A 24,064-nucleotide genomic window follows, 5' to 3' on the forward strand; every position below is an offset into this window, starting at 1 on the left:
ATCCTAGCTGTCCTGGACCTTGCTTGGTAGACCAGGCTGGCCTTGAACTCACTGAGATCCACCTGTCTCTGCCTCCCAAGTGCTGGGATTGAAGGTGTGCACCACCACCACCTGGCCTATGGGCTATTTCCAATCCAAGTGAGGAGAATCTGAACAGCTTGCTGGAGTCAGGTCTTACTGGGGCCAGACTTTAACTGCCTTAATTTCTCTAGCTTCTGCTTCAATTCCTGGAGAAAGGGGTTAATTCCAATTCCTTGGGGTCCATTGTGTCAATAATCTAATAGCCAAAGGGAAGGATGTATTTAAATGCCTTCTTCCCTGAGGGCTGGAGAGGCAGCTCAGCATTTTAGGGCACTTGCCACTCTTGCAGAGGACCCAGATTCAGTTCCCAGAACCCGACAATGATCCATTAACTCCAGCTCTAGGAACTACACCATCCTTTCTGTCCTCGGGAGGCATTAGACACCCGGGTAGCGTACATACATGTAGGCAAACACTCACACACTAAACCTAAAAAAAAAAAAAGTAAATATCTTCTACCTGTGAGTCACAAGAGGGGTCCTATATCAAATATTTACATTACAATTCATAGTAGTAGCAAAATTACAGTTGTGAAGTAACAACAAAAATACTTTTATGGTTTGGGGTCACCACAACATGAGGAACTGCATTAGAGGGTCACAGGAAGACTGTGAATAAATCACTGAGTAAAACCTTTTTGTACACTTATTTCTTTCTGCTGTCTCCAGAGGTAGGCAGTTTTATGTCCTACCAGCCAGTTCCCAAATAACCACACAGAGATTTATTATTAATTATAAATGCTCAGTTGATAGTTTAGGCTCATTACTAACTAGCTCTTAGACGTAAATTAATTCATATTTTTAATCTACACTTCACCTCATGGCAGTGCCTCTTTTCAGCATGGCATGATCATCTCCTACTTCCTTTGTATCTTGCTGGCAGCTCTGTCTTTCTTCTTCCCTGATGTGGGATGTCCTACTGTATATGTGTTGCTTTTATTGGTTGATCAATAAAACTGTTTCAGCCAATGGCTTAGCAGAGCAAAGCCAGGTGGGAAATCTGAACAGAAATATATAAAGAGAATAGGCAGAGTCAAGGAGATGCCATGTAGCTGCCAAAGGTGAAAGACACGTTGTGGAACCTTAGGAACCTTACCAGTAGGCCACAGCCTTGGGACAATACAAAGATTGATAGAAATAGGATAATTTAAGGTGTAAGAGCTAGCTAGGAGGACTAAGAGATGGCTCAGAGGTTAAGAGCACTGACTGCTCCTCTAGAGGTCCTAAGTTCAATCCCCAGTAACCACATGGTGGCTCATAACCATCTGTAATGAGATCTGGTGCCCTCTTCTGGTGGACATACATGCATGCAGAACACTATATACATAATAAAATTAAAAAAAAAAGAGCTAGCTAGGAATATGCTAGACTAGTCTCATTGGCTAAACAGTATTGTAATTAATATAGTTTCTGTGTGATTATTTGAGTCTGAATAGTCGGAAAACGAACGAGCCATCTCCATTTACACTTCCCAGCATCCTTTCTGTCTAGCTCTCCTGCTTAACCCCTTCCTGCCTTGCTATTGGCCAGCTGGTTCTTTATTAAACCAAGGAGAGAAATACATATTCATAGTGTTCAAAAGGACTATTCTACGGCATCCAGACATCAATCTCAAATAAGCGACAGGAACTGCTCCCCCACAAAGGTGTTGATATGGAGATGGGTTGTTTTTGTTTGTTTGTTTTGTTTTGTTTTTCGAGACAGGGTTTCTCCGTAGCTTTTGGAGCCTACAACTAGCTCTTGTAGACCAGGCTGGCTCGAACTCACAGAAATCTGCCTGCCTCTGCCTCCCGAGTGCTGGGATTAAAGGCATGTGCCACCACCACCTGGCTGTTTGTTTTGTATAGGTGTTTTCCCTGCTTGTATGTCTGGGCATTATGAGCACGTGTGTCCATGGTGTTCACAGAAGACAGATAAGGGTGTTGGATCCCCTAGAACTGGAGTTACAGTGGTAAGCAACTGTGGGTCCTGAGAACCGAACTCAGGGCCTCTGAAGAGCAGCCTGCACTCTTAACCAGTAAGTCATCTCTCTAAGCCCTATAGAAATGTTTTTGAAAAATAAAAGATAGAAGGGGAACAGAGCTGGAAAGATGACTCAATGATTAAGAGCTCTGGCCACTCTTCCAGAGGTCCCAGGTTCAATTCTCAGCACCCACATGACAGTTCACACCTATCTGTCTGTAAGTGGGGATCTGATGCCTTCACACTAAAGCATATAAGAAATAATAAATTAAAAATAAAAAAAGTAGAGGGGAGCAGCATAGATACATAGCCAAAAGGAAAGGGGATCCAACAAGGACAGAGTCTGGAACACAGAGAAGTTGTACTGTAAGGAGCATGTAATGTGGGTCTCTTTAAAGGAAGGCAGGCACACATGGACACTGGGAGTCAATGGCTCTTTTCCATTATCCTGCAGCCACAGCAAAGGGCCAAGGGACTGTTGTAGCTTGAATCATTTTTCTATTCCTCCTTTTTTAAAAAAAATTTACTTATTTAACTTTATTTCATGTGCATTGGTATGAAGGTGACAGAGCCCCAAAACTGGAATTACGACAGTTGTGAACTGCCTTGTGGGTGCTGGGAATTGAACCCAGGTTCTTTGATCTGTAATAGTAGCCAGGGCTCTTAACCACTGAGCCATCTCCAGTCCCGCTCCTGTTCCTCCTTCTAACGGGGAACCTGGAGATCTCGCAGTCTCTGGAAGTGGCTGCTCTAAACTTTCTGACTCCACTTACTTCATCACCGCCTTGGTCTCCAGGAGGCAACCAAAAGAGGGTTAGAAGCTGCTTCAAATAGGGAACTCCGGTTCTGTTCCCTTCTGTCACCCCACTGGTGTATGATCCCATATGAATAGCTTCGATTTTTCTCTTTGTGATTCTGAGAAATACCCAAGTGATTGCTACCAACTTGGGTTTGAATGCAAAATTAGACCACCGTACTACGGTGCGTCCTTAACACCTCCGAAGTCTCAGTGTTTCTTTCTCAGAAGTACTGTGGGGTCTCAACGGTCCGCACAGCCTCGGGCCTCCCACACTGGGCAAACGGAGCGGTAAAATCCATCCAATACAAAACCACTAACCGAAAAGACCAGACCATGCCCCCCTACCCGGAAGGCCCGTCCCACCAAGCCCCCTATCCCTGCCTCAAGAAGCGCGCGGCCGTCGCAGGAAGCGGTGCATTGTGGGGCTTGTAGTGTGGCGGGGTCGGGCGGGTGGGCGCGGCCACAGCACCATCTTCCACGGCTGGCTGGGCTGGTCGGTTTTGCGCCGGCCCCAGCGACTCTGCCTAGCCAAATGGCGCCGCGGCCCCTGGGCCCGTTGGTACTGGCTTTAGGTGGCGCCGCGGCTGTACTGGGCTCAGTGCTCTTTATCCTTTGGAAAGCTTATTTCGGCCGCAGCCAGGAGCGGCGCTGGGACCGGGGCGAGGCCTGGTGGGGCGCGGATACGGCCCGCCTCCCTCAGTGGGACGAATGGGAGGTGAGTGTGGCCAGCCTGCGCGTGCTGAGAGCTCGTGTTAGGGCCTGGGCCACGCCAGACGGGCGTCAGGGTTCGGGAGCCCCGAGGGCGCGGCAGGAGCCAGCCGGGTAGAGCCCTCAAGCGCCGGGTATGCCTGACGCCGAGGTCTTGGGAATAGCTTGGGGTTACACACTGAGGAAGCCAAGGAACTGCGATGGGGAAGAATGTGCCTGAGATCGCTGGGAGTCAAACAGAAAAGTGAGGTTTTTCAGTTCAGGACTCGAAAGGCAGCTCCTGCCCCGCTGTTCCAGACCACACCTGCCTGCCCTGGGATGCATGGAAGTTGTGCGTGGGCACCGCCGCCCCTTAGTTGTCCCTAGGGAAGGAGGGGTCAGGAGGGATGTTGGAGACTGCAGCCTTATGTCTGTCCCGCAGCCCGAGGATGAGGAAGAGGAGCCGGCTTTGGAGGAACTGGAGCAGCGCGAAGTGCTGGTGCTGGGGTTAGATGGCTCCGGGAAAAGCACGTTCCTGCGCATGCTGTCTGGGAAGCCACCGCTGGAAGGCCATGTCCCCACCTGGGGCTTCAACTCTGTGCGACTGCCCACCAAGAATTTCGAGGTGGACCTGTTAGAGAGTGAGCGAGGGACCCCTTCACTGCTGCCCGGGCCTAGATTCTTTGGAGGAGTCTATAAAACGCATATCTAAACAGGAATTCCGCTTTAGGAAATCCTTCCTGCTCGTCTCTAGGACACAAGATACAGAACATTCTGGCATTTAGGGTTCTTCCTTATCCCATGTCTCCAAATGGTTCTCCTACCTACCCTTCACCACACATGCCTTACACGGACAGACAGCTAAGGGTTCATATGCCAAGCACTTGACAGGCATTGCTGATAAAGTACCCCAGACAACACCATAAAAGTATAACCAGTTAATCTGCTTGGTAGATACTTGTAGAAATGGGTGACTCATGAGAGGTTCCCAGCTTCCCAGTGTCCTAATGCAGAAGGTCCTCCTCTAGGCCTTTAGGAAGGGCACTAGTTTCTTACCTTCTCTTTTTGGCATGCACTGGAACACTTGATTAACTACTACTATGCTTTCTTTAAACTGTGGTTCCTTTTTTCCCATTCTTTAGGGTTTTTTGTTTGATTGTTTGTTTTAGTTTTGTTGTTGTTGGAATGCTTAATAACTACTGTTAGTCATTCTTTGGTTGGTTGGTTTTGATTTTTTTGAGACAGGATTTCTCTGTATTAGCCCTGGCTTTCCTGGAACTAGTTCTGTAGGCCAGACTGGCCTCGAACTCACAGCAATCCGCCTGTCTCTGCCTCCTGAGTGCTGGGATTAAAGGCATGTCACACACACACACACACACCCCCTCCGCTAGTGTTTGTTTTGAGATGATCTCATGAACTCTTGACCCCTCTCTCTCTCTCTCTCTCTGCCTTCTGAGTGTTAGGGTTACAGGTCCCTGCCACCATGACCAGTTCTCAGTTGTAGTTTGTGATGCTTTCCCTGACTCTTTCCTGACTCTGCCCCCCTTCTGCTGCCCTGTTTGTCACGTCACCCTCTGTCCCTGATGAGGCTGTGAGCACCCTGGTCACAGACTGATGTCATCCACACTGACCGAAGGTTTAGACCGTCACAGGTATCTGGGAGGGCTTACTGAGTGAGTAATCAGAAGGGAGCTGAGGAGCCTACCCTCAGTCCTAACCTCTTGGGATGTTGGAAGGGCTTCCAGAATATGGAGAAGGTAGCGGTTCTTGTCAGCCTGGGTCTAGTCCAGTCTTTGAGGAAGCAGGGGGGCACTTCCAGCCACAGGACTAAAACCATGAGGCCTAGATGTGTTTATTAAGTACTGGGTGACAGAATTGGGCTTTGAGAACCTAACTCTGGGCCTGAGGGTACTTCATTCTTCTGGTCTTAGGCATTGTGGTCTGGCCAAGCCTGGCCATACCTCTTCTCCCTGGGTGTAGCAGATAACATTGATGCTTACCTGAAATTTTGGATCTCCCATCAAGTTTTCTCTGTTTCTTCTTGCTTTTGTTTTGTTTTCTTTTTCTCTCTTTTTTAAAGACTTTATTTATTTATTTTATGTATATGAGTGCTCCATCTGAATGTGTATGCCTTTATTCCAGAAGAGGGCATCAGATCACACCATAGATGGTGTGAGCCACCATGTGGTTACTGGGAATCTAGCTCAGGACTTCTGGAAGAGCAGCCAGTGCTCTTAACCACTGAGCCATCTCCCCAGCCCCTCTGTCTTTTCTTGTGCCGAGGACATGAGGTTCAGTGAGGGTATTATCTGACAGAAATAGTATTTCTTTTCCCCACCCGTATGAGAAGGTATTCCCATGTGCCTGCGTTGAGTCGTGGCTCAGGGCGTTCCTCATCTAGGAGTCCAACCCAGATTGCTGTCAGACGTGGTGATTCACACCTCCAATCCCAGCACTCAGGAAGCCATGGCAGGAAGATTGCCACAAGTTTGAATGAGATTCAGTTTCAAAAAACTGAACAACAGCAAAAAATCCCAGATTCCCAATTAAGTTCTAGAGCTCTCCTCCCTCACATGGTCTCAGCAATCTGGCCTGGGTCCAGCTGAGAGTGCACGGTTTGGGCAGAGTTGGTAAGGGGGCAAATTCAATACTGGTGACACTTTGCTGAACTCACTGTGAAGGCTGATGTGTTGGTCTGTCAGCTGTGTGCTTGGATAGACTGTCTCTCTCCTACTCCCTCCATTGCTGCCTGGTCCAAGCCGCTTTCGCCTCCCCCACCAGGACTACAATTGCTTCCTTATCGATCTTCCTACTTCTGCCCACAGTCAGCTGCTAGTACCTTTGAGAAACAGATTCTAGACCTTTAAGGGCCAGCTTCTATCCCTTCTCTTGCTCTCTGGAGGTCCCTTACATTGCTTTCTCTTTCTCAGATACATGGAATTTGTTCTTTGCTGTGACTGGAATGCTTTCTTTTGCTTTTTCCATGGCTAACTCTTCCTCAGCCTCTACTCACTTCACATGCAGCCTCCTTGAAGAGATGTTCCCAGACCACCCAATCCAAGACCATCCACAGCCCCTAGCCACTTCCCTGTGTTCTGATTCCTTGCTTTCTAGAATATGCCTTATCTGATTGACTGGTCCACTCACTCGGTCAGGGAGGGGTCCCTTGAGAGCAGGACTCCAATCCTCGTGTCTGTATCCCCAGCACCCAGATCAGTGCTTGGCACCTGGTAGGCACTCAGTAAATACTTGATGAGTGCCTGCTGTGTGCCAAGGCATTGTGCTGGGGCTTCGGGGGGATTTAGAGTGGACAGTTACTAGAAACAGAACCAGAACGGGGTGATGCAAGGTAACCAAGGAGAACTGAGCAGAGGAACAAAAAGGAACAGAAAGGCAGCTCCAGGTACAGACACTATGTCAGTAACCTTGATCAGCATGGCTCCGTACAGTGTTTTCAGAGGAAGAGGAAGGAGCGACAAGAGTGAGTGGGGACGGAGTCGAGAGTGCAGTATGCTGGCGTTTCCGGCATCGGGACCCCGACTTCTGATCTCAGTTATCACTATCAGGGAGGAAGCTAGGACCTGGTAAAGAAGCGAGGCAGCCCAAGATAGACAACTGACGACTACCACTGGGTGTCCGTCCTGTGAGGGGACGTCACAGGCAGTCCCTGTGCTGAAACTTCTTCGCTCAGTAAGAAGAGACTGGCAGTGCAGTGACCTCTCTTAAGAGGGCTGCCTGGCTCTGGACTATGGTGCTTTCTTTGCCCTTGGCTAGTGGAACCTTAGGAGCTGGAGGTGGGGTGGGGTTGGGCCAGGCCACAGGGAGCTCTGGACTCTGACCTATCCCTGTGCCTCTCTTCAGTTGGTGGCAGCCAGAATTTGCGCTTTTACTGGAAGGAGTTTGTGAATGAGGTGGATGTGCTGGTGTTCATGGTGGACTCGTCTGATCGACTGCGGTTGCCCTGGGCTCGGCAAGAACTACAGAAACTGCTGGACAAGGACCCTGATCTGCCTGTTGTGGTCGTGGCCAACAAGCAGGTGAGATTATGAGAGGTGGGCTGAGGCCAGCGGGGCTTCTCGTAAATTCCTGGGCAGATGGGGGTGCACAGACGGACTAGAGCCTGAGGCCCATGTCCAGAGAGAGCCTGAAATACTGTCCCACTTCCCCATCATCCCCATCATCCTTCCACCCTAACTGGTGTCTTCTCTCGTCTCCCTCTTCTCTAACCCAGGAGAGGTGAAGGAACAGTTATTAAGTACTTACTATATGGCAGGTGTAATTTTGAAGACTTTGATTTTCGAGACAGGGTCTTGAGCACTCAGATAGGTGCACTGTGCAGCCCAAGCTGGGCTGGAGTTCATAATTTTGTCCCTTCTTGAGTGCTGGAATTGTAGTTGTGTGCCACTACACCTGCTGTTGGGGTGGGGTGGAGGTGAAGGATGGTAATCTCCATAGGGACATACAGGGCAGTGGAGCTGGAATGACTGCTTCTAGAACCATCCTGCTCCTACACTAAGATGAAAAGTAACAAGCAATGGGGTACTTTAAGTAATAATATGAATGCACTGTGTTGGGACTCAGTGTGATCACCCCACTTCAGTCTGGCTGTACCCTGTGACAGGCCCTGCTGTCACTAACGATCTTCCTCAGAGTCTGATGTTTAGCTGGAGTGGGACTCAGTGTTAAGTTGTTTGTTCAACTAGGCTCTGAACTCCCAGCCCCCACAACACCCCCCCACCCCCCACCCCCCCGCAAAAAGATTTGTCCTTGACGCTTTCCTTTTCCGGGGTCCAGAGGGCTGTCTTAGGTTCAGCAGCTCTCAGGATCACAGACAGACAGACTTTATGTGGCATCCTCAACTCCAGGACAACCGCCACAGTCAGAGTGCCTTGGGGCTTGTGCCAACGTTTCTAATTTGTTTCTTTGACCTCATATTTGCCCTGTATATCAGAGGACACTTGATAATTATTTTAAATATGACTACCATTTTTCCTGATCTACCTGGGACAGTTCCCATTTATGCATGTTCTGGTCCACCTTTTTTGTATGTTTTTGCTTTTTTGAGATAGCCTTGGCTGTCCTGGAGCTTGATATGTAGACCAGGCTGGTCTCAAACTATGGAGATCCACCAGCCTCTGTCTCCTAAGTGCTGGGATTAAAGGCGTGTGCCAGCAAGCCCAGCCCTAGTGCCACTATTAACGGTGTCTTGGAGCCTTAGAAATACTTTATTTTCTTTCAAAGAAAATTTTTCTAGCATTTTGAACCAACTGGTGGTGTCTTAGTTCCTTTCCTGGTTCTGTGCAGCGACACCATGATAAGGTGTACTGGGGCTTGCTTACAGTTTCACTTCTGAAGCCTTGAAGACGACCATCGTCACACTTCTACAGAGCACACCTCCTCATACTTCCCAAACAGTTCTACTAGCTTTGCACCAAGCATTCAAATATATGAGCCTGTGGGAGCCATTTTCAAACCACCACAGGAGACAAGTGAGGGCCTACTGTGTATGATTGCTCCAAGAATCTGAGCCAGTGATGAAACTTAAAGGTACCATCGCCAACTACAGTACCAGTAGCCTTTTCCCTCACCTCACCCAAGCTAGACTATCCGGAACTTACCCCTCTCTATGATCTTACATAGTAGATACGTGTAGTGGGTACTGGTGATACACGCCTTTAGTCCCAGCACTCAGGAGGCAGAGGCATGGAGGTCACTGAGTTCAAGGCCAGCCTGATTTACAGAGTGAGTTCCAGGACAGTCAGGGCTACACAGAGAAATCTTGCTTATAAAAAAAAAAAAAAGTGTATGTGTATGTGTGTGTGGGGGGGGGGGGGTAGGGATTCCAAAAGGTTCAAAAAGTTTGGCCATCAACATGAATTTGGAACCTAGCTCTGCCATTTATCTCTGTTACTGTTGCTAAGTGACTTCACTGAACCAATTTCCTCATCACTTCAGTGGATTGTCAATCAGAGACTTGGTAGGCAGATGCCCATCCTGGTGCCTAACAGTAGGAAGGCTGTTTCTTACCACACTAGTGAATGGTGCCGTGAAAAGAGGGTGCCACAAAGGAAAGTCAGGATGAAGGAGGGCACTGAGTTTATTCTGTAGAATCTAGAGGTACCTCCTGGGATGTAAGATTCTGCTTTTTCCAGCATAGCAGCTGAACATTTCTGTCCTTCATAGTTGACAAGGGTGGGGTCACACTGCAAGCATTGTCTGACAGCCATGCTACACTGGCTTGTGTTCACTGCAGGACCTGAGCGGGGCCATGAGTATGGTGGAGCTGCAGCAGGAGCTGGGCCTGCTTGCTAGCAACAACCAGAGGGAGGTTTTCCTCTTGGCAGCCAGCATTGCCCCTGCAGGATCTGGCTTCCAGGAACCCGGCACTGTGCGCATCTGGAAACTGCTCTTGGAGCTTCTCTCCTAAGCTGGAGCTACCTGCTTGCTGCCCAGCCTTGGAGACCACAGTTCTGCTTCTTCCTGCATCTTCATTGCCAGCCTAAGCCTTGGGCAGGATCATCATAGCAACACGTTCTGTCCCCTCAAGAACAAGACCAGAAGCACGCAGAAGCCTTCCTGATGAGGTGGACATGGGGCAGGAAAGTGTAAGGCAGAGAGGAGACGGTGACTGCCTCACCTGAGACCGTAGTGGAGCTCCAGCTCCCCTTGCCTTCCTACACAGTGAGATGTTCCGCGGACTTGTGCTCCCTCCCTGCAGGTCCCACTGGTTGAAGAACCAGTGTGGGTATCACAGGTACTCCTGAGCCTTCAGGTCTCCCGTTTGACTGTTCACCCTGGGTGATGTCATACGTTTTCCATGTGGGAAGGGTCTGGGTGGAGCATAGTATATCCTTGCTTCTAGGCCCTCATCATCCTCCAGCCCCCCTTTGTCTGTGGCCTTGTGTTTCTGCCTTTCTGGTGCAAGGGCCATCATTTTTAAAGGGAGGAGGTGATTTTCTAAATTTTCCTAAATGCCAGCCTTGGCAATGCCAAATGACGATCAACCTGAAGACTTTAGCATAGAGTGCTCTGACCACCTCCCTGCTCTTAAGGCCTGGCCTGCCAGCCTTTATTGCCCACACAAAGTGCAGTTCGTCACACAGGTGAAGAAGGATGGTTTTCCCAGGTCTGGAGACAGCCTGCTGCTTTTGCACTAACTGTGCCAATGCCCATGTTTACATAAATCTAAAGGAAGGAACCTGAGTACTGGAACAAGACTGAAGTTGGGGGGAGGGGCATTTTATTTATTTATTTATGTATTTATCAAAGGAATAGGCCAAAGTTCAAGGTTCTGTTTCTAGGTGCTGTAATTGAAACCCTAGATTGTCAAAGAAAATTTGAAGCTGACAACTATCTGGAATCATGGACATTGAGGTAACCTATGGGTATCAGTGGAGACAGAACTATAGCTTCCCCTCCCCCAATCTGGCCTTGAGACCAGAATTGAAGATAAGTACTTCAAGGGAACCTAGTACTTAGACTCTGCCTTGTGGCCCAGGACACAGGAAAGGACTAGCAGAAGAGCCGACAGAGTGGCCCTGGGTGCATCAAGCCTTCTGGAACCATTTATTTGCCAGCAAAAACAGAGAATGAAATTCTGTGTTCTCTGCAATGAACATTCCATGACTGTGGTGATCAACCAGTGCACAGCCCGTCTTCATGTTGACACTGGTGCAAGGAAAGGAGCCGTTGCCAGGACTACTGGGTGAGACAAGGTGTTACTCTAGCCCAGGGTGGCCTTGAGTTCGTGGTGTCCTTCCTCAACCTCCCGTGTGCTGGGATTGCAGGACACATTGGGCCATCATGCCTGGCTTCCAGTTTGCTTTTTGAAAATAGGTGTGTGCTGTTTGCCAGTTGTCCAACATATAACTGGGAAGTGTAAAGCTTCCAAGCTGAAGTGAGCATAGTCAGTCATCAGAAGAGGGGCCCACTGTGCCCTTGGCCTCCTGCCCATAAGAACAGATTACCGGTTTCACCAGAAACCAGTAATCACCAGAAGTGATCTTTCTGCCTTTGTATTAAATACTTAAGGAATGACTTGGATTTTCCAGTATTTGAAACTTTGTTGGCAACTCTTCATCTTGTCCTTAGGAAGGTAAGAAACTGTCATTGTTTTAAGAATCCCACCTTCTCCAGTGCTTAAAGCTTACCTTGAAATCAGACTCGATGAGAAGGACCCTTTTTCCTGATTTAAAGTCCTTTGTCTAATGAGTATCATTGTGTACAATTGTCATATTCCCCAGGTGGAGGGATGAATTTCAGAATAAAGAGTTTCACTGTGTCTATTGAAGCAGATTTACCTGAGACCAGGCCTATTAGTGTGTGATCCCATCTACAGCTACTTGGCCTCAGTTGAGGTCTGCCTGGTTTACAGTGAATTCAAGGACAGCCTGGACAATTAGCTGAGACCTTGACTCAAGATAAAAAGTCAGATAGGCCTGTGAGATGGATTGGTGGGCAGCTGGCAGTGGAAGCCTGCTGATGACCTAAGTTTGGTAGAGTGCTTGCTTAGCACATACTTGGTTCAAATCCCCAGTACTAGGAAAAAAGTAACAAACCAAGTAACCACTTTCTGGGCGTTCTGTACTTATTAGTTTGGGAAGAATTGCCAGCATTACAAGCCATCGGACTGTCTATGGCATCCTCCTGCCATGGGTCCAGACCTCAGACCAGATTCAGGCAGAGCAGACACTTTACCTTCTAGCCTTAGAGGGCAGAGTCCTTTCTAGGTGCTATGGAGACTCTGCAACCTCCCCCATTGTTATACCTGGAAGATGACCATCAAGGGATGGGGTGAAGTTCCTCAATATGTGGAAAGTGTCTGTCCACCCCATGTACCCAGATGCACAGGGTCACCAAGGACAACTGTGTAAACAGGAGTGTCACTTTCTGAGGTACACAGTGCCAAAATGGGTATATTCAGTGAATCTTCATCCTGAGGGAGAAGTGTGCTGAGTGCTTCCAGTTCCAGTCCCTTACCCCCTTACCTTTGGAACAGACAGTGACCCAAAGCCTTCTAACCCTTGGAAAGGATCTACCTGAGGGACCAGAGTGAGGGTCAGAAACAGCTAAAGGACACAGGAAGCTTACATGCCCTGGAGCAAGGAACATAGCAGAGGTGGCTTCTGGAAGCTGGCACCCAAGCTACAGTTAAGGAGACCCTCTAGTCAATGACACAAAATTTGAATTCTGTAGAGGCCAGAAAATGCAAAACCAAAAGACAGGAGCTTCTTGTATACTCTAGATCGAAGGACTAAATGAGATTCTAGGGCCCTCGATACTGTGGGAAGGATGGGCTGCTGCCTTCGGAACAGATTTGATGTCACACCCCACCCCCACTTCGGATACCTCTGACCTGTTGTCTTCCCTATAACAAAGATAAAAGTGCATCTTAGCCAGGCAGTGGTGGTGCCCCCTTTAATCCTAGCATTCAGGAGGCTGGAGAGATGGCTCAGAAGTTAAGAGCACTGGTTGCTCTTCAGAGGTCCTGAGTTCAATTCCCAGCAACCATATTGTTGCTCACAACCATTGAAAATAGGATCTGATGCCCTCTTCTGGTGTGCAGGTAGATGCAGAACATTCATATACATAAAATATAAATTATTAAAAAAATACATCTTCCAAATGTCATAGGCAATGTATAAAGATATGCTTTCCAAGCGTGTTATAGACTATAGGTGCTCCCAAGAGCATCTGGAAATTTAAAAGGTTTTTACATGATTCATAGTTAGGGGCACCTAACTTAAATGCCCACCTCACCCCTTTTCCATGATCCTTTTGCAAAACAGGCATCACCTTCTCAGGCCAAAACATCCTGGTACCAGAGGATGGACACATCACAGAAAGCCCAGTGGGTGGCACATACTGGAGTGGAACTAGTGGTCTGCCAGTCCCAGAAGGCAGGCTGGCCGCAAACTCAGAGATCCGCCTGCCTCTGCCTCCCAAGTGCTGGGATTAAAGCGTGCACCACCGCTGCCCGGCTCTCTGATATTTTCTTTAAGCCATGGCCAACAAAAGCAATCAAAAGTGAACAAACAGGACCTGCTCCTTACCCTTCTACAGGCAGCCCAGGCTTCCAAGCAAGTTTCCAGGAAACCAAGGCTGAGAGCACTCAAGAGGAAGGCAGTGCCCATAAACACCCATGACTGCAGTGCTTGTCAAGCTTGATGAGCAATCTGCCCGAATAAAGTTAGTTTTCCCCGGAACAGAGCTTAGCTGGGCATAGTAAACACAAAACCATTACATGCCTTTAATCCCAGCCAGTGCTACACAGAAACCCTGTCTCAAAACAACAAAAACCCCATTACACAGGTAAAATGCTTTTATTATGTACAGATCACATTCAAATAAAGCATCACCTCTGGACACTGAAGAGCCAGTCCTGGCTTTTCTGTGAGCCTACAAGAAAGCATAAACCATAGCCTCTAAAGAGGTCCTTCTCCAGCCAGGTGTGGGGGCGCACACCTTTCCCTTTAATCCCAGAACTCAGGACAGAGGTAGGTGGAGCTCTGTGGGTCTGAAGCCAGCCTGGTCTACAAAGCCAAGTTCCAGGACATCTACGGCTATTAGAGAGACACCCCCACCCCACCCCCCAAAAAAAGAAAAAGAAAAAGAAAAGTTCCTTCTGATGAAGGAGAGTGAGTGAGTATGTGTGTAAAAACTGATTCTATAACACTTTGCCAGCATCATCTGAAACAATACAAGCCTTGTCAGGGGATGCACACCACTCAGTCAACCTCCATCTTCTTATTCTGCAAAGAATCAACGAAGGATTGCCACTCTGTTGGGTAAAAACGCTTATAGACATTAATCTTATTCCGAATCTGTTTTGGGGTATCTTGATAATAATTCTTCTCATCCCGGGCCATAGCCTATAAAGAAAGACAACATGAGGAAGGCCAAATCTAAATCCTAGTTTTGCCTAAATTGTGCATGCCACTCTTATCCTTTTTTCTTTTTTAATGTTTTATTATTTTATTATGTGTACAGTGTTCTGCCTGCATGGACACCTGCAGGCCAGAAGAGGGCACCAGATCTCATTATAGATGGTTGTGAGCCAACATGTGGTTGTTGGGAATTCAACTCAGAACCTTTGGAATGCAGTCAGTGATCTTAACCTCTGAGCCTCTCTCCAGCCTGCCACTCCTATCCTTGAGGTCCAGATTTCTCACCTCAAAAGTCATTAGAGGGCTAGAGAGTTGGTTCAGTGGTTAAGAGGACTGGCTGCTCTTAGAGAGGACCCATCACAGCTTATAATCACCTATAACTCTAGTCCTAAGGGATCCAGTGCTCTCTTCTGACCTTCATAGGCACCAGACACACATGTGGTGCACATACATCCATGCAGGTAAAACACTCACACATATCAAATAATAAAGGGAAAAGGTGGGGGGGGCAGAGGAAGACAGATTTCCTTCTTCTTCCTTTTTTTTTTTTTTTTTTTTTTTGGTTTTCCAAGACAGGGTTTCTCTGTAGTTTTGGAGCTTGCCCTGGAACTAGCTCTTGTAGATCAGGCTGGCCTCAAACTCACAAGAGACCCGCCTACCTCTGCCTCCCGAGTGCTGGGATTAGAGGCATGCGCCACCACTGCCTGGCGGAAGACATATTTCTTGGTCTACATTTTGAGTTCCAGGCCAGCCAGGGCTACACAGACCCTGTCTAAAATTAAAACAAAACAAAAAACAGTCAGAGACATGTCCTTCTGCGTTAAAGGGCTGGGGAAAGGATACCCTCCTTAGGGAAGGGACCAGACAAGCCTGAAAGAGCAGTGGGCCTTTAAGAAACTGGGCCCAGGGGCTGGAAAGATGGCTCAGAGGTTAAGAGCACTGGCTGCTTTTCCAGTGGTCCTGAGTTCAATTCACAGCAACCACAGGATGGCTCACAACCTATAATGATATCTGGTGCCCTCTTCTGGCCTGCAGTGCAGGTGTACACACATGCAGAACACTGCATACATAATAAATGAATTAAAAAAACAACTGGGGGGCTGGAGAGATGGCTCAGAGGTTAAGAGCATTGTCTGCTCTTCCAAAGGTCCTGAGTTCAATTCCCAGCAATCACATGGTGGCTCACAACCATCTGTAAGAAGATCTGGTGCCCTCTTCTGGCCTGCAGGCAGACACACAGACAAAATATTGTATACATAATAAATAAATATTTTAAAAAAATAGAAAAAAAGAAGAAGAAAAATAAATAAATAAAATGTAAAAAACAATTGGGACCAATTAGAGTTCAAGCCCCATCATAATCAATTACTTCCATATAAGTTCAGATCCAACATAACCAGATCATTCATTTATTTACTTATTTATCTATTTATTTTTGAGACAGGGTCTAATAGCCGTGGCTGTTCTGGCACATGCCTTTAATTCCAACACTTGAGAGGCAGAGGCAGACAGGTCTCTGAGTTTGAGGCCAACCTGGTCTACAGAGCAAGTTCCAGGACAGCCAACACTATTACACTGCGAAACCCTGTCTCAAAATACAAACAAACAAACGTGTGCTAGCAGGCTGGGTAACCAGATCTTTTCTTAAAAAATCAGGGAAATTCCTAACATGTGCCTTTGTACAGGAGGCTGGAATTCAATTAAATGAATTTGCAAAATGAAGCAACAGCTAACAAAACAAAAACCAAACAGGGAAATGGCTCAGCAAGCAAAAGCACTTGCTACAGTGTCTTGGTGCAGGAGCTGATGCAGAAGCCACAGAAGTGCTGCTTACTGGCTTGTTCAACCTGCTTTCTTATAGAACAGAGGGCGGCAGTAGGCTGGTTCTCCCCGTCTCAATCACTAGGAAAAATGCAATCCAGGTGTGTGGTAGCACACTCCTTTAATCCCACGACTTGAGAGGCAGAGGCAGGCAGATCTGAGATCAAGGCCAGCCTGGTTTGTTCCAGAACAGCTGGAGCTACACGGAGAAATCCTGTCTCTAAAAATCAAAACATAACAAAAACAAACCAAACAAACAAACAAAAGACAAAAAAAAAAAGGAAAGAAAAGCCCTATCCTGGTGTGGTCGCACATGCCTTTAATCCCAGCACTTGGGAGGCAGAGGTAGGTGGATCTCTGCAAGTTCAAGTCCAGCCTGGTTTACAGAGGAAGTTCTAGGACAACCAGGACTACAAAAGAAAGAAACCCTGTCTAAAAAGAGTATGAGAGAGAGATACAGAGAGAGAAAGAGAGAAGAGAATGACCTATAGCCTTGCCTACAGTCTAAGTATATAGAGGCATTTTCTCAACCGAGGCTCCCTCCTCTAGCTTGTGTCAAGTTGACATGAACCTAGCCAGCACATTATGTAAGCCTGGTGTTAAGTTCACACCCCAGAACCTATATAAAAAATCAAATGCACGGGTGTGCATCTGTAATCTCATAGTGTGATGAGAGGCAAAAGGAAAAGCTCAGCAGTGAAGAGTTCCATTCACATGGCATCTCATAATTTTAACTTTAGTTACAAAGGATCCAATACCTTCTTCTGACTCCCACAGGTACCAGGCATGCATGTAATACACATACATAGGGGCAAAGCACTCATACACATAAAAGTCTTTAAACACTGGGATGCTTTCCTCTGTAGACTCCTCTTTCCTTCTATTCCATCTCAGATCAGGCTAAAACAGCCCAGTGTATTTTCCCAATAAGCCCAAGTGGTTCTTCCCAGGAGGCCTCACCTTATAGTCTTCCCCATGATTTTCTACCATGTAATGAACATATTCAATGAGGTCGCGAGACAAGGTATTTCCTTTCTTCTCTGGGAGGCTGGCTTCTGCCTCCAGGTCTGGGGTAAAAGAAGTCAGAAATGCATTACCTTCTGCATTACTTGAGCTGCCCAAACACCTCTCCACCCAACCCCAGGACACAAGAACAGCACAGTAATCAGAGCCAGAGCCCTCTTCTTCAGGCCCTAGAATCCCAAAGTCAGCCTTCCACCTCTGCTCGTCCATCAGGGTGGCAACTCCCTGAAAAGCAATCCTCAATTTACGATTTAAAATGAAACACACTAAGCTCACCAGTCTTAACCGGTCCCAGGCCCCAGGGCAGAAAAATGCAAAGCTGGGCTCCCTTCCAGGGCTATCACCAACAGAAGAGCTCTTCCTGGTGTATTACGCCAGTGTCTGAAATGGGAAGGTCTGAATTGCTGAACCCTATCCCTCGCTGCATCATATGAAGGGGAAATCAGGACCACGGAGCCAATCACTTAGGAGGCTAAAGCAAAATAATCTCAAGTTCATAGCTAGCCTCAGCTATATAGCAAGACTCTGTTCAAGCAAATAAAAGCCAGACACACTGCAGACAGTAGCAGAGCATGCTTTCAAGACCCTGAATCCAATCTCAGCACAGCCAAGTAGGAAAGAAAAGCTAGGCAAATGGGCAAACTATAGAAACAATGTAGTTCAATCTGATCTAAGTATGAGGCACTAAAATTTCTTACAGCAAAATCATCTTTGACCTGGTTGTCAAAGGCAACCTCAGCTTTGCAAAACCAAAGTTCAGGAGAGCTGGTTTATAGCAGTATGAATACATTCAACATAACTGAACTGTACATTTTGTTTACTTTTTGGTTTTTCAAGACAGGGTTTCCTGTGTAGCCCTGGCTGTCCTGGAACTCACTCTGTAAACCAGGCTGACTTCGAACTCAGAGATCTACCTGCCTCTGCCTCCCGAGTGCTAGGATTAAAGGCGTGCGCCACCACCGCCCAGCTTAACCGTACATTTAAAAAAGACCAAGAATGCAAATTTTACGTGGTTTTTTTTTTTTTTTTTCTCAAGACAGGGTTTCTCTGTAGCTTTGGGGCCTGTCCCAGAGCTAGCTTTTGTAGACCAGGCTGGCCTCGAACTCACAGAGATTCACCTGCCTCTGCCTCCCAAGTGCTGGGATTAAATGTAAGGGTTTTTTTTAGTGACAATTTAAAACTTAAAAAAAAAATTAATTCTTACAGGACATGGTGGCATATGACTTTAATTCCAGAACTTAGAAAACAGATGCAGGTGAATCTCTGTGAGTTCAAGACCAACCAGGGCAACACAGACCCTGTCTAGAGATAAATAAATAAATGAATAAATAAATAAATAAAATTACTACATTAAGTATATGTAGCTTTGTATATACAGTCAGGTGTAGTAATTCTCCCCACTCCCACAATGAACTATGTAAGTTTTTTTAAATGAACTAATTTTTTTTAAAGATTTATTTACTATGCAGTGTTCTGTCTGCATGCATGCCTGCAGGCCAGAAAAGGGCACCAGATCTCATTGCAGAAGGTTGTGTGCCATCATGTAGTTGCTGGGAATTGAACTCAGAACCTCTGGAAGAGCAGCTAGTGCTCTTAACCTCTGAATCATTTCTCCAGCCACTGAACTGTGTAAAATTCTCATGTGAATCACAAAGATAAGCTAAAGATAGGACTCAGGTAATTTCATATCAAACATCTGTCAATTCACAACAGGAGATTCAAATCAGAAGATGTGGTAAGAAAAATAAAAAACAAAACAAAAATACCTGAATGGAGGTATAGTTAAAAGGTTGAGCCGGGCGGTGGTGGCTCACACCTTTAATCCCAGCACAGAGGCAGAAGCAAGCGGACCTTTGTGAGTTCGAGGCCAGCCTGGTCTACAAGAGCTAGTTCCAGGAAAGGCACCAAAGCTACAGAGAAACCCTGTCTCGAAAAACCAAAGGCAAAAAATAAATAAATAAATAAACTCACAATAGGCAAGGGTAAGTAGGCAAGAATTCCAGAATATTCTTTCTTTCCTGCAGGGTCAAACTCACAGGGAATTTAGACTTGTCACTGGAAAGATTAAATGACAGCAGAATCTCTACAAATCAGCTCATCTTAAGTTTGTGTAAAACTGGGAACAAACCTGAGACTTACTGCTTTCTTCTTCATCCTTTCATACCCAATTTTCTCTTCTGTTAATGTCTCTGTCTTATCTGAGTTCATACATTTAAATCTTATCCATCTTTGCTGGAAAATGTCTTGGCTATGACACAGCTACTTCCGAGCCCTCCATCAGACGATGTCATCTACCGCTGTAGTGAAGGGACTGAGTGCCTCTCCACCTTCAACAGGCAGGACGGTGGCCTAGAACACAGCCCACACTCACCATTTACCACGTAGGGCTTCCGCACAAGGTCCTTGGGTCTCTCCTCCACGTCTACCTCCATGCCCTTTACCTGTAAGAACAAAGCCTGTGAGACCAACAGACAAGCACCTTTGATCAGAGAAAGTCTGATAGGACTAAGCAAGGACACTGTCCACAACACAACTATAGTGTAAGAAAATCCCTGCCTGAGGTCAGGCAGAACTAGATAACAAACTAACCCTTGTTATCCTTGAAGTCCCAGCAAAGTTATCAAGAGAAACACAAGCAGGGCTATCAAGATGGACCACCAGAGTTCAATCCCTAAAACCCCAAAGTGGAAAGAGAACCAACTCCTGGAAGCTGTCCTCTGACCCGCCAAGTCCCACAATATGCTCACGCCCACACTCAAGCAATTTAACAAGCCCTTCATCTTTCTACAGCTGTGCCTTTCCTGCTCTGCTGTGTGGTAACCCAGGGAAACACTGCACAGGTAGCGATGTCGGGTAGCTAGCTTCTCCATGTCAGTTGCCTGACAGTGCTTAGTTACAGCTTAATGTTTGCTTTAGAAAATCGCTGTGCCATTTTCAGTTGCCTGAAGGAATAGAGAAAAACTTGCCTAAAGTCAATGCACCAAATTCACTCAGCAAGCCCATTTATTAGGTTAACTAACCTGTCACAGCTTAGCTTTCTGAGAATTTAGTAGAGAACAAAACTCAAGATCATGTTAAGGGATGAAGAGGCACATTTAATATACAAATGTGCAAATAAATAATATACCATCACGTGCTTACAATTACTGTGAATTAAAATAAAGCAGGAAAGAGTATATTGGGCAAAGTGGGGTGCTATTTTTGAAAGGCTCAAGGGGTGATCCTGATAGATTTGTTGGGAAATAACTAGATGTCTCACGTGAAGGATAACTGAAGGCAGTATAGGAAACAAAGATCTCAAGCTCTGGACAGTCAAGAACATAGTCTGGAAAATTCCACCAAATTCCCAAACAGGCCCGAGAAGAAATGGTAAGCGGAGGAGAAATAACACTACAAACCATGCCCGTAAGTGTGCTGAGGAGGAAGTGTGAGTCATTAAGGGGCTTTGGCCAGAATTAGTGCAAGCAAATGACTTTGTCGAAATTATGGAAAGGATGTTCGGGGAGATCAAATTCTGAAACTCAGCTCAATGAAGGAAGGTGACGAAGAAAATTAGGGAAGAGCTAGGGTGGAGATGAGGAACATTCCTGAACCTTGCTTTACCTTCCTCTTTCGGAGGGGAACCGCTTTGTTGGGGTCCATGGCCAACCCCATCTCCGCCAGGTTCTGCCGCACGGATTTGGTATGGTCCCAGGCATGTCGAATGTGAGAGCTAACGGCAAAGAAAGAGAGATGGAGACTCTGTCACCACGCCGTCGATCCCAGCCGAAGTCCCTGCCTCCGAACTGGCCCCTCACCACTCGATCCGTGGAGCTGCCTTCCGACGAGCATTCCGGTTCAGACGCTTTCGGTTGACATTGTAACCGTACTTCTGCCTCCGAGTCTTTCCCTTGACCTTGGGCATCGCGCAGACTGCCGCACCAGGAGCTCAAACTCAGAAGTAGCAGCTTTAACTCTGAACCACACTTCCAGAACCGCGTGTTAACAGGCTCTGCGCCCAAGCGCGCGCAGGGGTTCTCGGGAAATGTAGTCTTTCTGGTAGCGCCTCCACATTGATTTACTTCAACTCCCAGAATAAAGTTAGCAATAGCGCCTGCGTACTACCCTCAGCAGGCTCTTTCCCCGCCCTCGTGGTGACCTCATCAGAAGGCGGGGTTCGACGTCCGGATTTTTGTCCTACCTGTTTCTGTGCCGGTGGCTATGGCGGCTCCCCGTCCTGTCAGTTCAGAGGCGCCTTTCGATCCGTCCCAGGCTCCAGTCATCGAGGGCTTTAGTCCCACGGTCTACAGCAACCCAGAGGGCTTTAAGGAGAAATTTATTCGCAAGACCCGTGAGAACCCAATGGTCCCCATAGGTAAGTGTGTGCTTTAGGAACCGAAGACCGAGGCGGCAGAGATTTCGTGGGGGAATGAAATAGGGGCTGACCAGGTACGCTTTGGGTGCGGGAAAGGGAGTGGACCGAAGACGTGACGAAAGGGTAGGGCGGGGAGGACTGAAACGGATCGGAGCGTGGTGCGGGGCTTGATGAAGAGAACTCTAGACCTACCCACTCTCGCCCTCCTGTTGTCGTCTACAAAACGAGGCTCTGGGAAAGTGGAGGTGGGCTACATCCTCAAAGAACCTACAGGACCCAACCTGCTGCCCCCTGTGTGTGTTGTCCTCTCCCCAGGCTGTCTGGGTACGGCGGCTGCCCTCTCCTATGGCCTTTACTGCTTCCACCGCGGCCAGAGCCACCGCTCCCAGATAATGATGCGCACCCGGATCGCTGCCCAGGGTTTCACGGTCGTAGCCATCTTGTTGGGGTTAGCGGCATCTGCTATGAAGTCTCGACCCTGAGTGTCTAGCCGGACCTTGAGAGCTCCATGGAAATCATTGTAAAATCCAGGAGCAACAAACAGCCCTGTCAGACGTATTCCCTCCGTTTCTGACTGTACTCAGTTGTCACTTGGGTGAGGAAGTGGCCGATTTTTGTGACTGATGTCCGTCCTCCTCTCCCCCGAAATCCCAGGTTCACTTCAGTTGGGTTGCACACTAAAAATTTGTGATGCGTCCCCTTAACTACTTACTTAATAAAGCCTTAATATACTGGCAATGTGATGAATTCTTAGTCTCATTCCTATATTCAAAGCCCTGATTTTTGGTCTGTTTTTAGGAAGGAACAGGAGGCTGTTGGTAGGATTGGCCTGTAGAAATCAGCGGGGCCTGATAGTGCCTATAACCTCAACTACTCTGCAGATTGAGGAAGAAGAATCTCGCCTGTAAGTTCAAGAGTTCAAGGTCAGCTAGAGGAGTAACTTAGTGAGACCTTATATCAAAATTTAAAATGGTCTGGGATACAACTCAGTTGTACAGCATGTGGTCCTTGTGAGGCCCTAGGTTCAACCTCCAGTCATGAGAGAGAAACATAGAGTCTAGTGCCACCCAAACTTTCCTGGTAACAGTCAAGTCACTTGGCCATTAGTTAAAAGTAGAGTGTCCCAAATGTTCATCCTTGGGATTCTAGTTCAATGGGCCAAAATTGGTTCCTTTTGGTGGAATAGGGGGAACTTTGCCAGCAATCTTCAAGTTTCTATAGCCTTTAGATGAGGCTTGTTGTAGTCCTGTTGGAGTTAGGATGTTCAACACCCACACCACCACCATCCTTTGTCTACTTCTTACTTCCGTTCTGACTCCTCTGAGGCCCTCAGGCTCTGCTGATCTATACCACCCAGCTTTTGATGCAAAAGTCTCAGCAGGGATTTGTGGCTCTGTGGTCAGCACTGTGTTGACTTGAGGAACTGAGCTCCTCCCATGTGTGACTCTCACCCTCTCAACACCTGCTTCAAGCTGGGAAATGGGAAGAAAGTGAAGGTACATTTCCTGTGCCTGACATGTCTTAGATCTCTGAGTGGAAGGTCCATGACTAGAGCCAGGCATTTGCACCTCCTTCATGGTCTTAGCTGTGAGGCAGATTGCCGGTGTTGAACACTGCATTGTGAAGCCCAATGCAAGATGCAAGGGCAGAGTATAATGAGCTGAAGATGGCACCACTTTTCAAGGTCATGTCCACTATGTTCCTGTTACAATGCCCACCCCCTAAGATACACTGGAGAGTTGGATTCCAGCTCTCAATTCTTTTTTAAAATAATTTTTATGGTTTATTTAACTTTATTTTATGTGCATTGGTGTGAAGGTGTCAGATCCCCTGCAACTGGATCTTCAGACAGCTGCGAGCTGCCATGTGGGTGCTGAGAATTGAACCCGGGTCCTCTGGAAGAGCAGTCAGTGCTCTTAACCACTGAGCCATCTCTCCAGCCCCCAACTCTCAATTCCTTAGGTATTATTTTAGCAATAGGAACTTTATAGCCATTAATAATTGAAGTCTTTAAGGAAGACTTTGGTCCAGTAAGACTAGTATTCATATTTTTAACAAAAATTGGACAATTATGTCCATTGTTCCATATGGACAAGACATATATGGGAGGAGGATGAAGACAGCCGTATGAGGGTGTAGGCAGAACCAGAGGGCCGGGCTGTATCTGCAAGCCAAGGGATGCCTGAGCTACTGGAAGTTAGAAAGAGGCACAGATCTTGCCATAGCATCTACAAAGGGAGTGGCTTCATGGGTCTCTGATTTGGGAATTTAGCCTCCAGAACTGAGACAACAAATTTCTAATGCTCTACGACACCAGGTTTTAGCACTTTGTTATAGCAGTCTTAGGGCACAAATACTGTTGGTAGTTACTCAGATCTTTTTAACACATGGAGAGTATAATGGTTTAAATGTCCTGTTTACAGCCTCAGCTGAAGGGAAGGTGTGGTCACTG

The 24,064-nt window shown here is 47.1% G+C and overlaps 3 protein-coding genes across 3 annotated transcripts; 2 read left to right on the forward strand and 1 right to left on the reverse strand.

The window, feature by feature from the left end:
* The first annotated feature begins 3,299 nt into the window (after positions 1-3,299).
* Positions 3,300-11,823, forward strand: Arl10 (ARF like GTPase 10). The gene is made up of 4 exons (XM_048447836.3): positions 3,300-3,556; positions 3,971-4,169; positions 7,390-7,565; positions 9,782-11,823. Exons 1-4 carry the CDS (start codon positions 3,374-3,376, stop codon positions 9,953-9,955), a joined length of 732 nt encoding a protein of 243 aa, XP_048303793.1. The 5' UTR covers positions 3,300-3,373; the 3' UTR covers positions 9,956-11,823.
* Positions 11,824-13,831: 2,008 nt separating this feature from the next.
* Positions 13,832-21,310, reverse strand: Nop16 (NOP16 nucleolar protein). Its single transcript, XM_048447839.3, has 5 exons — positions 21,056-21,310; positions 20,862-20,970; positions 19,630-19,699; positions 17,196-17,302; positions 13,832-14,399 (listed from the first exon to the last, which is right to left on the reverse strand). The coding sequence occupies exons 1-5, from the start codon at positions 21,160-21,162 to the stop codon at positions 14,256-14,258; spliced, it is 537 nt and encodes a 178-aa protein (XP_048303796.3). The 5' UTR covers positions 21,163-21,310; the 3' UTR covers positions 13,832-14,255.
* Positions 21,311-21,390: 80 nt separating this feature from the next.
* On the forward strand, positions 21,391-22,350 carry Higd2a (HIG1 hypoxia inducible domain family member 2A). Its single transcript, XM_048447841.3, has 2 exons — positions 21,391-21,612; positions 21,928-22,350. The coding sequence occupies exons 1-2, from the start codon at positions 21,459-21,461 to the stop codon at positions 22,092-22,094; spliced, it is 321 nt and encodes a 106-aa protein (XP_048303798.1). The 5' UTR covers positions 21,391-21,458; the 3' UTR covers positions 22,095-22,350.
* Positions 22,351-24,064: the final 1,714 nt, after the last annotated feature.

The sequence above is a fragment of the Myodes glareolus genome, chromosome 14, assembly GCF_982192425.1.
Source record: "Myodes glareolus chromosome 14, mMyoGla1.1, whole genome shotgun sequence".
NCBI lineage: Eukaryota > Metazoa > Chordata > Mammalia > Rodentia > Cricetidae > Myodes > Myodes glareolus.